The 15,199-nt window shown below is 37.4% G+C and overlaps 1 protein-coding gene across 1 annotated transcript; it reads right to left on the bottom strand.

Moving 5' to 3' along the window:
* Nucleotides 1–1,472: 1,472 nt before the first annotated feature.
* On the bottom strand, nt 1,473–14,139 carry ilrun (inflammation and lipid regulator with UBA-like and NBR1-like domains). Its single transcript, XM_059329150.1, has 5 exons — nt 13,838–14,139; nt 8,895–9,049; nt 8,539–8,736; nt 8,106–8,410; nt 1,473–5,047 (listed from the first exon to the last, which is right to left on the bottom strand). The coding sequence occupies exons 1-5, from the start codon at nt 13,993–13,995 to the stop codon at nt 5,012–5,014; spliced, it is 852 nt and encodes a 283-aa protein (XP_059185133.1). The 5' UTR covers nt 13,996–14,139; the 3' UTR covers nt 1,473–5,011.
* Nucleotides 14,140–15,199: the final 1,060 nt, after the last annotated feature.

Here is a 15,199-nt window from a genome sequence, read left to right as displayed (position 1 = left end):
CAGAATCTCCACAATGCTGTTCAGTCATTACCAAAAAGACAAAAACACCTGCAGTCTCGAGGCATTTATATCCAATTCATAACATGCAAGCTGCAAATGCTGTCACACTTCACTTAAACACATTTTGACCATGCATGAGAGAGATTCTATCTAAAGAGATAGGGACAGGTTCAATGGATTGTAGACAAAACTCCTGAACTCCAAGTTTTCAGGGCAGATTTTTGATTTTTTTTTTTTTTTACAGTTTACTCACTGTGGCCTCGTATTTTTAATGCAATATATAAAATATGAAAGTCCTGCAGCTCTGTTGAATCAGCACTCAAACAAGTCTTTGTGCAGAATAACACAGTTGTAATGACACAAGTTGAATTTCTCGTATATATATTAGTATTTTTTAATTGGAATAAAATGGAATTTATATAACACGCTTTTCCAAGGGACCACAGGTGTCTTGAATATTGGCGAATTAAAATTGGTCCCCACATACTATACATATTGAACTATTTGCATTGTTACAACCTCTATTTGCAACCTCTCCTGTCCTCTCCTCTCTGCTCTGTGTAAGCAGCCTGCAGTTCTGTGTGATTTTCAGTGAATATTTGTCACGTGACCGTTCGTCTCAGCAGAATCAATCATGGCTTCACAGTGTCACTGAGGAGCAGAATTGATTATTTTTTAAAAGGATCTAGTTATTCCAAACAATTTTTTTTTAATGACGTTTTAAATGAGACATGTAGAATAAAGTGATTTTGACAGAAATATCAAAATTTTTAGCTTTGTTTTGTTTTTGAAATGATAAATATGGTCATAATGTCCCATTCTGTTCCCGAGCTATGGCTCTGAATAATGGCCAGAAGTGTTTTTGCAAAGAATTATGTCACCCTAGAGTTGACCTTTGACCTATTTGATGTCACAACATAATTTTAAGTAATACTTTACAATAACCCTCATTTATAAATGGTAAACAGATAGTTTATTAATGTTTAATCAAAATTTATAAACCATATATAGGCAATTTGAATGGTAAATACATAATGTATTAATGTTTAACTAAATCATTTATAATGGCAACTAGATGCTATATTAATGTAAGTTTATAGTTACTTTACCATTAACAAACAATTCAATTATAATTAATAGTTTTAGTTCCACTCATAACATTTTAACACCATATTAAGTATGTTAATGATTTTTGAAATTATTCATACACCTTTAAGAAATTGGTTGAAAACATTTAACGATTAAATATGTATAGCACTTTGTAAAAGGTTAATAATTGGTTTATAAACCATCTATAAACATTACTTAGTTGGTTATTGTAAAGTGTTACCTAATTTTATCCTGTTGAATATATCCTGTTGACATATATTCATAATTATGAACTCTTAAGTTCATGTTTACATTCTGTGCAGTCACATTGACCTTTGAAAACAACTCAAAACATGCTATTCGGCCCATTGAAGAAAGACAACTTTTTCATTGTTTCAGTGTTAATTTAATCATACAAATGCTTAATTATAGATACAGGGGGGAAAAAAGCTTTATTTTGACAGTTTCTCTTCAGATAAATGTGCTATCTTAGGACTATGTAAACTTTCATTTCATCCACTCACCATGCCACCCATCTCAAATCCGTACATAGTCACAAACTAAAACTAGAGAATGAATCCAGCAATATTCAGATTTCTCACCATTTGTCTCTCTTTCTCTCTCTCTCACACACACACACATACACACACACACACACACCAAATCATTCACAAGCAAGCTCACAAGAAGGAAGCACATACACAAAAAGAAAAGAAGAAGAAAAAAACTTCTGACGTGACTAAAAGAGGCAACGTAGAACAGTGTATACTGTTTGGGAGGAGGACTCTCAGCTGACTCAATACAAACAGCAGCGCTGCGACAGAATGCTGGTGAATTTTGCAAACAGGGTCATAGAGAAATGATCATAGAAGCAACAATATCATGAATAACATTTCGATGCTCATTGTTATGAGGAGAAAGTCTGATAAATTAAAATATCCTTTTAGACAAAAATTGTAACACTATAATGGAGTTCCGTTTTCCAATTTCATTTTCTAGCCCAAAATACACAATGAAAAGCTCTGTCTGACAAAATAAACAAGGCAAAACTGAAGTACAAATTCTGGTGAGATGGCAGACGGACTGCATGGCAGTAACTCATTGCAGATGTGCAAAATCTAATTGTGTGATCAATATAAACACAAATCATTTATTTTTAAGATCAGACATTGGTGCAGACATAAAACTAATGTTAAAACTTTGTGGTTAACACTGAAAACAAACAGTAAAGCTGTGAGGAACACAGGCCTTTAAGGGAGAGCAGACAAGCAAAACAAACCAATAAAGATTTCTGCTGGAAAATGCTGGTATTACAATCCACAATACAATAAAGAAAAAAAACACTCTTCATCCTCAGAGGTGGTGGAACGCTTTGTGCAAATATCAGTAACAGAACATCAGTGCTAACAGAGTTGATTCAAACCATTAAAACACAACGTACTCAGCATGATGTCAAGTGTAACCTGGGTTTTCTGAATTTTAGCACCACCTGCTGGCTGTAAATGGGACTGTTTGCATCTGCAGCGTACAATAAGATAGCGAATAAATAAAAATAACAGGGCAATTAGTGAGTCAGTTAATCCAAAACGGTGCAGGAACTCTGAACAATACTTCAGAGGTACACACCCAGGAAAACTCTTTCCATATTGATTGAGTGTGCGTGAATAGACACGTCATCCTTTCCCCAAGTAGTATACACCATTTATCTGTCAGTTAAATCCAAAGAGAAACCATAACGTACATGCACACTTAACAGGCACACACACATACATACATATATATCTAGTACACACACTGTAGACATGGACTCAGACACTACACTCACTCACCAGGCAAAATAGATTAAGATGGCTTTTTTAAACCCTTCCCCACACCTCATTCGCTCAAACTCACTCGCATCCCTTCAGCATCTATTTAAAGCGAAAACCCACCCTAAAAAATACACTAACACACACACACACACGTCCCATGAAGTCTGAATCAGGAAACCTGCAGACAGAACAGATTAGTGTTGTGGTTCTCTGGATTGTATCTTTGGAAGAGACCGGGTTCCTACACAGGCATGGTCCAGATTTTCTTTGCAAAAGTGGAAGTTTGGGATATTTTGCGCCATCTGTCTGGAAACTAACACTTCTTTCTAACATGATTTGTTTCTGTGTGACTTCATTTTCAGTGTGTAATAGATGGTTTTAGGTTTCCAACAGTGAGTTAATGGACCTAATGGAAGTGGAATGACAATTGTTTTCTCTTTTGTTTTTTCTTTTGTTTGTTAAAGATTGTGAACACTGACGTCTAAAACAACAATTTAACTGATACCGATGTGTCTTTGTGGTGTTATTTGTTTTGTTTTTTTGTTCCTTTGTGCCAGGAAAAGAAAAAAATTACTGAGCTGTTTTAAAGGACCGTTTTTTTCTGTTTCCAAACAAGAAACCAACAGTCAACAAAATATTTAGGCAGCATGAAATTGATGGAACACATCGGACAGACATCGCTCACTGACATCAGTGGATGTCTTTTTTGCCAATTACCCGAAAGTGGGTATTGGCCTATACCGACATTTAGCCAATATATCCTATATATACCTATGTATTCAAAGAAAAATAGTATTTTTTACTTCAACATGTTTAATCTGACCCGACACAGAAACGTGGGTTCAACAGGCTCAGCTCAAAAAGGCTCAGTAATAATAATAAAATAAGGATGAATCAACTTTTGAATAATGTAACACAAAAAACAATATTGTTGGTAACTTCTCATACTTTTAGCTATAAATCCAGGTATTGCCCATAACAAAAACACTGGTAACATGACAATACATATGTTCTCAAACTATTTTTTAACCAGACTTTTCTTAATACATCAAAAGCTGTATGTAGCTTTGTTATGAGAGAAATAGCAAATTGATGCACCTAGAGCTAAACCAGACTCTGTAAAAGCCAAATTCCAAAGATAATAGGGAGTTATTTTAATTTCCAATTTGTAAATAGCATTCAAATAAACTTTTTAAGGTGTAATTGTAACAGGAAACTTCTCAGAACACTCTCACATTTACAGTTTGGCACCTGACAACACGGGAGAGTATGAAAACCAAAAATTCAGCGTTCCAAGTGATTAGATCAAAATTTACAGGACTGAGTGCCACATTTTGACACTCACACAACCGAATCTATAATCATTCAACCATTTCAAGTTGTTCATGTAAACATGGGACTCTTTCAGCTATGACGTGAATGCAATGGGGTTTAGGAAAGACCTTTACTCCGTTGACCAATAGTCTGGTACAACTGGTCGTACTTGTAGTCCTATTAGTTCTACATCCCTCATCATTCATAGGTTTGTGTGGGGAAACTGGTGTAAGGCTGTTAGGAAAGGAAAACTGAAAATAAGCCATACAGTTTTTCATACATCCCACAATTTTTACTCTCTTCTTTCAAGGCCTCAAAATGATCAAAAATCAATTAATTCTACAGTATTCGCAGCAGTTTTCCAAACATTCCCAGACCTGTGTAGGAACCCCGAAGAGACAAAGCATTCACTTGTCAATGGGAACACCAAGTAGTGTGTAAATCGTTTAGGGTTGATTTTCCCTTTAATTAGGCGTGTTTTACAGTGGAAATAAAAATAGTCGTGTGTATCTATTTTTAAGGTTTTTATAGCACTCTTAAATGAAGCATTCACACATGCGTATCCGGGTGTTGACGTCAGGTGGGATCGTTGACTTTAGCGGATGTAATCCATCACCTCACTGTAGTTTGTGTTTCTGTGGAAAGGGCCACGGGGTTGGGGAGAAGGTTGTCATGAGTCAATATAAAACAACTGTTCCTCCCCCCCTCCGACTCCTCTGCATTTAAGGACTCCCAGGGTGTTAAACTCATCATCCACCATTGTGTGTGTGTGTATGGGGGGGAGGGTCTTTGTCATTCTAGCTCTGTCCAAATGGATAGGGTCCGTGAATACCCTGGAAAAAATGAGGGAAAGGTTATTAGAGAAGTTTATAAACCCCTCACACACCATTTGTAATCTCTATTCTGGCCATCATTAACCTTTTACGTTGGTACAACTTCCGTCTATAAATCCAAACTTCATTACTCTCTCCATTCACTCAGTAAAAACTGTCCTTCTCTTCTCTCCCTTCACTTGGGACAAGCTACAGCTGGAACTGAAGCTTTCATTTAAACTATATTTAAAACAATGTGAAGAGAAAAGAGAATGTCTGCTCTCGTTCTTTTTAGGAGTTTTTAAGTTCTTAGACCACGTTCTATTACAAGTTTACCTGGTGGGAATAATTTCACACCATAACAATCCTGAATGTTAAGCTGGTTAAGTAATTGTAACCAAATCAAGCCAACAATGCGCCTCCCAGCACGGGAAATACATGTGAATAACTGCAGAGTGGTATGTAAATAAGAAATGGTCTAATTTAAATGTCCCAACTGGATGACAAAGCTGAGTGGTTCTTGACGGTCCAGTTCAGCCAGCCAGGAGAGACTATAAGCTGAAACCATGAATAACGGCTCAGCTATGACAGGTATGCGGTGACACTACTGTATATAATAATGAAGCCTCACCTGAGAGACTCAGGTGGTAAATAAGGTGATGGTTTTTTTCTCAACATAAACCATAAACATAGTTATATCTGATGCATGTCAAATTAATTTGCAGAAGCAATTCACAAATTGACAGTAGAAATACTCACGTGAAGGTTTACATCGTCATCATCAGTCTTATTCACAGCACTTCTTTGACATGTATGCCATCTTTGATATCAAATTATACAAAACCCATGCTTATCTAGTGTTATATGATATCAATGGAGCCCACTATAACCTCCTTATGACAATAATATCTGCAAGTTGCCGGTGATCCTGCAGGTCTCTTATGGTTAATATAAAGGCGACATATTCATTTCAAGATGCAGCTTCGGCTCACAGAGCTTTTATCACTAGTTTTTGAGTTAGTCCATCTACAACTAAGCTGTTTGAAATAAATGGACATTTTGACTTTTTGGTGTCATGAATGATAATCCATTAAATAGCATAAAATAGAAAAATTGACAAAAGCCACAGCTCTAGCGTGGCTTATCAATAACTAACCAAGTCATGGAACCATTTTATTTATTTTTTTCAAAAGGTATTATAAAAACACAAGCATAAACAACATTAAAATAAATTACTGGGACGAGCTGGAAACCACTTTTTTTAACAATGTAAACTGTAACTCTCTTCAGTCAGACTGACACTGAGTCCGCCATAGGTGTTCTTGATTTCTGTTCCAACTGTTTTTCTTTCAGTTACGCCATATTACAACAATATTTAGTTCCCGCTACTTAAATTCTCATACTTCCACAACTGTCCAGAACCTGATATGTCAACTGCTGCTCACCAAGCTGCCATGAAAGCTGATACAGATATCAATGGCCCCTCTTGAACTTTCCTTGACCACAACATTATGTCAACAAAACAAACAAAAAAACCTAACTGGCACATTTTTTTTTCCCTCTGTGAGCTTAACGCATGCAGAAAACCTGGCCCCTTTTCATCCTCGGGCCAAAATGTCAGGGTATACAAGAAAACATGAAAATCTAATAGACAGCTGGGCAGATGGCAATTACATTTACTGATCACACTGATGCTCCTCAGAGGATAAAACCTCAATGAGCTTTACACAATGCCACCCTCAGGCCAAAGGTTTTGTTTCATACAAGTTATCTCATTATGGTGGATTGCACAGAATGTGCTGAACACATTAATGCTCAGAAAGGGAAAACCAATTTTGATTTTAAACATCTTGAGGCCTTTCTGCAACCACCATGCTCAGGACCAACTTTATGTTTAAGGGGCTCTGCTTGTAAAATTGAGTCGACAATGAAATTGGTTTGTGAAACTTTGTCAAACGCTTACGGCACTTTCACATCTATAGTTTGTTTGTCCTGGTCCAAATCAGTTGATGAGTTTGTAGAGTGGAGCATTTCCCCCTTAGTTTGGTTGTTTTCACACACAAAATGCATCACCACAAACCATGTGAAAAATAAGCACTGCTTATTGGACAAATGTGTCTTGGATGGGAGAAAGCAATTCCAGATAAAAGACCCTGAGCTTTGTATTTGTGCATATCCCTGTGAGAAAAAAATGCCAATACTATTAACTTAAAATTTCAGCCTTGTTTAAGACTGCTACTGATTAGCCAATTCAAAATGTTGCATTATTTCTTTTTTGCATTTTTTTGTTATAATACCATTGGAAAAGTTTCATGAGTTTGTAATAAGATCTGAAAAACGTATCACAAAGTTTATAAAAATTATTTCCATTTTGAAAGATATATGAAAAAACTAGGGCTTTCCTCAAATAATTCTTAGTTGACCAAAACTCACATGCAGAAGCACCAACTCAAATCTTGTGTTACCCAGAGTTGAGCTCATAAATCACTGAGCATTAATAAAAAAACATAGAAAATGACTAATCGACTGAAGAAATATTAGTCGACTAAGACCACCACAATTGATGATAACAATTGATGATGACTTTAAGGGGGCAGCCCTAGAGAACACAAAGTATAAATAAATACATGTCATGTAGATGTTGTCTGTTCTGTCACAGCAAGCGCAACTAATCTTCCTCTAAACCAAACAAAAAATATTTGAAAAAGGCTCAGAAAATATAGTCACTGCTGTGTAGTGCATTTCTCTGCTCTAATGCTACAGCAAATACTACTACTGTTATTGCAGACTACACTCTCTTTTTATATATTAACCAGATGTCCTGATTGAACTGAATGCTTAATTTTTGAGAGCTAAAAGTGAACATCAAACCAGCAAATCAATCCATCACCATGGTGACCCCTTACAAAGCACTTAATAAACCACAGCAGGAGACACACTAAATACTGTAGATGGAGGCACCTCCTAATGTCACAATGTAGGCTAATCAATCAAAAAAGGCTACTTATATGAGCTAACCTCATGAATGTAGTGATGTAGTTTTGTGAAGGGTGAAACCTTAGATGTTATCCATACGTACCTGACCATAAGTCACCACAGAAAGATTGGTTTGGAGACCATTTGACGCCCTATTTACAGCATTATGAGACTGTCCATTTTGATCTTGCTGGATTGGCTCTTGCGTGCGTTCCCACGCTCCGCCAGGATCTCTGAAGCTGTTGTCGGTGGCGTCGTGTTTGTTCTTCTGCGGCGAAGCGAAGGGGTTGAAGTCTCCCTGCACGTTGCGCTGGGGTTGGGTATTGAATTCTGTCTCGAAGGAGGACAGCTGCTGGGTCACGCCGAGGAGACCTCCAACTTCTACACTAAGGATCACCCAGATTACATCTGGGGGAAAAAAAGAAGTTGTGACAAGAAGAAGTGTAAAGATCAACAAAATAAAGACAATAAACATAAGTTGCAGCTGTGATAAGTTGCCTTATTAGAAACAAATCAAATGTTCTGTGATGTCATACCTCCGTAGAATAATCCGGTGGCTGTACACATCCTCCACTGGCCCTGGTACATGCCTGGAGCTGTGGGACTTCGCATTTGAACGCTCACATCTGATATTTCCTGGGGGTCTAGTGATTTTACCATAACTGTGTTTACGTGCCCAAACTGATCCCCACCAATATATTTGAGACAGACCCCAGGCGGCCACGACTCTGCACCTAAAGTACACAAAAATGAGTGCAGTCAAATCAACAATTCACCAGCGAAACCATAATGATGAAACTGACATTTGCTCTGGAGCATATTGAAAACAAATTTGGAAACTCTATTGATTGTGTGTGAGCTAAGGGTGTGAATGTAGTGCAGTGTGTCATACCTGTGTTTTGTATTCTCCAGGTCTTTGTGAACGGTGTATCTGGAGGAACAGACTCTCCTTCCCCAATTGTCACGTCTTCAACAAAGGACATGGATGGCGTGTTGACGTTAGGACTTTCAAAGTCATAATATGCACCAATAGCAGCCTGCAGATTCCTGTTCCAACACAAAATAAAGGCATGGTGTTAATGTTGACATTACACATGTGACTCTGACAACAAGATTTTGTGTTTTATTGTTAGAATATAAGCTGATATCTAGAAGTCAAGGTATTTTTGTGCGGATTGTCCTGTCTTTCTTATTCAGGGTTTGTACAGTTTTTAAGAGCAAAATTCAAGCACTTCTCAGAAACGTTCATGGTACATTAAACAAAGATTTCCAAATTCTCAAAGCCTGATCATACCAAAGTGAGCTCCCCCAAAAGCCATGGCAGGCTCTATTTTGCACTATGTGACGACGGGATGTTTTCGTTTCCAATATTAAAAGATAGTTTGTCGAGATGAGACACTGGATTATGTTAAAAATCATGCATTTTTTTGAAGGAGTATATTTAAATTCAAGCATATTCCTGACCTTGAAAGCATAACGGGTAAAATTAAGCTTTGTCCAAACTTTCAAGACCCTATATTACACATAACCACAATAAAAGATAGATGCTAAGTCAAGGGGTCCAGGACAGTCTTTCTAATCTAATAAACCTCACAGATTATTTCATCAATTGGGACAATCCAACAATCTGATACTGAGAGTTACAAGGAAAACACATCCTAAGAAAGATTGTCACAGATTGTTTGGCCCAATTACAATTTGTCAGACATTTTTTAAGCTGCACATGAAGGGGAAAACACTGAAGATGCTCAACAGACAGTAAACTCTGAATATTTGTTATGTTTTTTTATTGACTTTTTTAAATTTTCAACATGAAGTGCTTCATACTAAAAGTGAGGCGATTGATGAACAGAAAATGAAGAAATTAAAATGTAGACTGACAATTGATTAATGCCCATGTCTTTTTTTTTAAATGAAAATGCTTATGCAATGTTGTTTTTGTGATATTTTACAGAATATTGCTGAGTTCTGGAATGTTAGTTGAATAAAAAAGCAATTTTAACATTCAGCTTGAGCCCTGTGAAATTGTTATGGCCATTTTAAATACACTTTTATGACAAAAAACATTTTCTTGAGGGAAAGAGAGCAGACGAGCTGTTTTGCACATATTTAAAGGGGTACTTCCAAAAAGCTAGTAGACTCACAAGGGATGCATCAAAAAAGGAGGGAAGAAATCAGTGCATCTCTGGCTAAAATATCCTGACTATAAAGATGTCTGCACTCTCGAAATGAGTTACATCATATGACATGTTGACCGACCACATCTGAAAGCAAAAGTGTTGAGAATGGTCACAGCTGAAGGCAGGGGGAAAGCCTGCTGTCAAATAATGTGACCAGATGCAAGAATTGTTCAAATAGAGATGGCTCAGTCAGTACAAATAAATGACATAAGTATTTATGTGAAAATAGAAAAAGTTTGAATTTGAGAGAGGTGCTAAATTTCTCGCCCCCACACGATTGACCAACTGCTGTGTAAAGTGGGCATACTTGTTGGATCTGCGATTTTCTGGACATTGGACAATTCCAATACTGAGAAGTTATGGCTGGAGGGGATTTCAAATCCCTTTGTTATCCTCATTGTTAGACCATCCAACAAGCACTTGTGGGTCATGCAAAAACACTGAATCACAATGCAACCCAATGTGTTTTATTAGACCCTTCCTGTCTGGTAAAAATCCATGCCCACACCTCCAGTCTGTAACACAGACTTTCTAATATACATTTATAGTCTCAGCTGAGGTTAGCTTGACACCGTCCTTGACATCATCTTGGGTTTATTTTCCCAGATTTGACAAAACTCCTACAGCACAAAGAAGACATGATAATGTACAACTGTTTCCACAGGCTCAAAGTACTTATCGAGATTCTAAAACGGATTTTTATGTGGAAAAATTGTGGAAAACTTTTAATGAAAGTGACTATTGTATCAGCTCTTAACTAACTGATCATGAGCAATACATCAAGGCCAAGGTAATCAAGTTACCACCGCAAAGGGATTGTTTGGATTTTGTTTTAAGCTGGGCTGTACCCTTTTTTAGCTAAATTACAAAGGTGTAATGTTGTGCTTTGGTATATGTGTTGCAGGATGTGTATTTTAATATATTACCATGTTTGTAGTTTTGATACTGAAAGCAGTATATTTTAATTTCACTATACATGTAGGCCTGTCAAGATAATCGCAATTTGTTACATTTAGGATAATATAGTAATTTTGAGATGATTTAATGCCACTAATAAATTAATAGCATAGTCAAGAAAGTACACCCTTAATTAAAAGCTATTAACTTTTCATTACGTGTGTGTGTGAAACTCAGACACAAAAACCAGACAAGAGGACAGAAGCAACACAACAATTAATGCAGCATAAATTGTCTGCAGTAGGTTTATTTAAAAGTGTTTTGTTGAATATAAACAATAAAATGAAAGATGAATAATCCCCAGATGATGCCATGGAGGGATTTTTAAACTCACCTCAACTGAGACTACAAATTTATATTAGAAAGTCTGTGTTACAAAACCGGAGGTGTGGATAGAGAATTTGACCGAAGCAGGAAGGGTCTATTGAAATACGTTATTGAGTTGAGTTATGATTCAGTGTTATTGCATGACTCACAAGTGCTTATCAGATGGTCGAAAAAAGTTTGAAACCCCCTCCTGCCACAGCTTTCCAGTGTTGGAATTGTCCAACGCCCAACAAATCGATAATAAATAAGTATGCACGGTTTACACAGAGTTGGTCAGCGTGTGGAGGTGAGAAATTTAGCACCTCTCCCAAACGCAAACCTTTCCAAATTTCACACATATATTTATGTCACTTATGTGTACTGACTTAGACATCTCTCTTTGAACAATTATTGCATCTGGCAGCTCTCTGTGACCATTCTCAACAGGCTTAAACACCCTTGCTTCCAGGATATTTTAGCAAAAGATGCACTGATTTCTTCCGTCCTTTTATCATGCGTCCCTTGTGAGTCTACTAGCTTTATGGAGGTGCTCCTTTAAATGTTTGGCATTTATGGCAAAACAGCTCGTCTGCTCTCGTTCCCTCAAGGAAATGTTTTATGTCATAAAAGTGTATTTAAAATGCCCATAACAATTTCACAGGGCCCAAGTTGAATGTTTAAATTGCTTATTTTGTTCAACTAACACTACAAAACTCAACAATATTCCGTTAAACATCACAAAAATAACATTTTTAAGCATTTTAATTTAAAAAGACATAGGCATTGATCAATTGTCAGTCTTCATTTTAATTTCTTCATTTTCTGTTCATCAATCACTTCAGATTTTGTATAAAACACTTCATGTACAAAATTTTAATAAGTCAATAAAGAACGACAACAAACATTCAGAGTTGCTCCATTGTTTACTGTCTGTTGAGCATCTTCAGTGTTTTTCCCTTCATGTGCAGCTTAAAAAGAGTCTGACAAATTGTAATTGGGCCAAACAATCTGTGAAATCTTTTTTAGGATGTGTTTTCTTTGGAACTGTCAGTATCAGATTGTTGGATTGTCCCAATTGATGAAATCATTTGTGAGGTTTATTAGATTAGAAACTTTCCTGGACCCTTTGACTTAGCATCTATCCTTTGTTGTTGTGTGTGTAACACAAGATCTTGAAAGTTGAATGTTAAAATTGCTTGTTTTTTTCAACCAACACTGCACATTTAAGAAGCTGGAATCAGTGGATTAATTTTCTGCTCAGCTTTTTTTCTTCAAAATAAAGTGAAAGTGAAAAAATAAAATAAAATAGCATTTCAAGTAAACTAGTTTCAGTGGATAGTTAACAACTACTGTCACGTGATGATGTCATCTTGACGCGGTGATTTCCAGAATTTAAAATGAAACTTGAAAGGGAGAGCTCTACCTTTAAAAAAAAGAGATGTGATCAAGTGTATTTACCACTAATTAACTAAAAGACTGACATCCATTGATAAAGACCACTTGTTGTCAACCGTTGATAGATCACGACTTGGTTACGTCATCAGGCTACCCTGAGTTACGTCTTCCCAAACAGCTCGCTTTAACCGTCCCTGAACACTGTTATGTAATAGCATGTATCATGCCTTTGTGACTTAAGCAGGATATGGTAACACTTTATTTTGAAGGTATCTACATAAGAGTCACACAAGCCTGTCAGAAACATGACATGACAAGTATCATGAGCATTAATGTTACTTCAAAGTTTAATTAATGTTCAAGACACATCCCATGTCATGTTTATGACACGCTCACGTCACTCTTATGTAGACACCTTCAAAATAAAGTGTTACCATATCTTGCAGAAGTCACAAAGGCATTTTAAAAAATGCCTAAGTCACATTTTATTTTAACTAAGGCATAATAAATCAACTTAAGTCACACGCTTGACATAGGCCATTATCTTAAAGGGGTAAAATCACATGATCTGATCAACTGAGGATGTAGGCGATTTTACCATAGGTGGTCGGCGTCATGAGGAGATGATTTAGGAAAAAATCAAACAATTTTGACTAAAAATGACTTAGGCGATTATTTTAACAGTGTGACGATATGGCAGACAACGTACACGGATACTTCCCTGTGCTTGAATTAGCCCACTGGCTAGTTAGTCAACGTGCTCTCTGCTTTTCCACTTATTTTACCTGGTTGTAACTCGCAGGTTTGGGGCAAACTTTACCGTTTCACTTCCGCTTGCCCCCGAAACGGCCGATAGTAGTTAACAAACATTTCCCGTCATGATGGGAATGATGAAATTACCTAGCCTAACTTAGCGTCGCCTCCATTTTTAAAAAGCATTTATACTGTTAGGGTAGCGTCATGTTGATAACAGGCCCCGCCGCATCCCCGGACTCACCAGTTGGTCATGTCCAGGAAGAAGGCGCAGCCGGCCGGGTTGAGCTGGAAGCCCAGCAGCCTCTGAAACTCCGAGATGAGGACGTCCTTGTCCGTGGTGCCCATGCAGCTGAACTTCTGCATGAGCTCCGCGTCCACGTCCATGTCCGTGCCCTCCATGGGTGGCGGGTGTCCCGCAGCGGAGACACGGGGTGGTACGGGGAGGGAGGAGGGGGAACCTCTCTCAGTTTAGTCCGAGGCCTCGTCCAGCCATAACAACCAGCTCAACAACAACAACCGTCAGTGCGCATGTCACGATCGGAGGACGCTGTTTGACGCTGCAGCAGCCCCGCGTCACCTCCGCCAATCACGTCGTGGGCGTCGACGTCATCTGTTGCTATTTGCAGCCACCTTTTCATTGGTTTATCAATGAATCACAGCTGCTCATTTAGCAGCCCACTGCCGGATATATCACAGCTTTTAATATCACTATTTATTATTATTTAATACCAGGAATGGGTGATGTAGTCATGTACTGAATACAAAGTGCATGTTTTGTCATTAGTACCATAATCCAATTTATTACAAGTGGTGTAAGGTAACTAAGTACATTTACTCAAGTACTGTCAAGGCCGGATTAACCATATGGGCAACTGGGCAATTGCCCAGAGGCCCACGACCTCTAAAGGGCCCAGGGCAGTGTGGGCACAAGCCAAATATCTGGTTATCTCTTGCTTATATATTAAACTGTCCATCAGAGCCGTTGCTCAAAAATGAATTTTGAGGTGACAGGGTGATTTCTGTTTAAAATGAGCTGATGACCAAAATGCTACTTGATTCCAGATTCTTGATATTTGTTTGTGTCTTGTCTTTCTCTGTGATGGCTCTAGCAATTCAATACATTTGTGCTGCTGGGAATAGGTGCTGTTAAATAAATATTGGATGCTTTGAAAGTGGTTGCTTACTTATTTTTTTTTTTGAAAATTGAGGACAATTCCTTCCCGATCTTTTTCTATCTTCTTTTACGGTGTCCTTGAGTCCCAAGAAGGGTGCTTTCCGAATAAAATGTATCATCATTATTATTATTATTATTATTATTACTACTATTATCTATGTAGTGGGTCAATTTTGCCAGAATATACTGATGATGATGATGTGATTGAAAAATAAGCTTATCTTCAAACAGACAGTGGACAGCAAAGTGGTCGGGTATTCTTTGTTTTTTAAGTGTTCCATGACTTTTGAATTATACATGACTGTGTAGGTGCTCTTGTTAGGAGACCATAATGTTTTGCCTGTTCCTCTTCTTCTCTCTTACAAGAAGGAATATTTCTTCATTATTGGTTTCGAATCTATCAGTACAGGTTGTTTTTGCTGTTGTTGA

This window comes from Centropristis striata, chromosome 3 (assembly GCF_030273125.1).
Source record: "Centropristis striata isolate RG_2023a ecotype Rhode Island chromosome 3, C.striata_1.0, whole genome shotgun sequence".
Taxonomy (NCBI): Eukaryota; Metazoa; Chordata; class Actinopteri; order Perciformes; family Serranidae; genus Centropristis; species Centropristis striata.
Note: the sequence above shows the minus strand (reverse complement) of the source record. Positions and strands in the feature narration are given on the sequence as shown.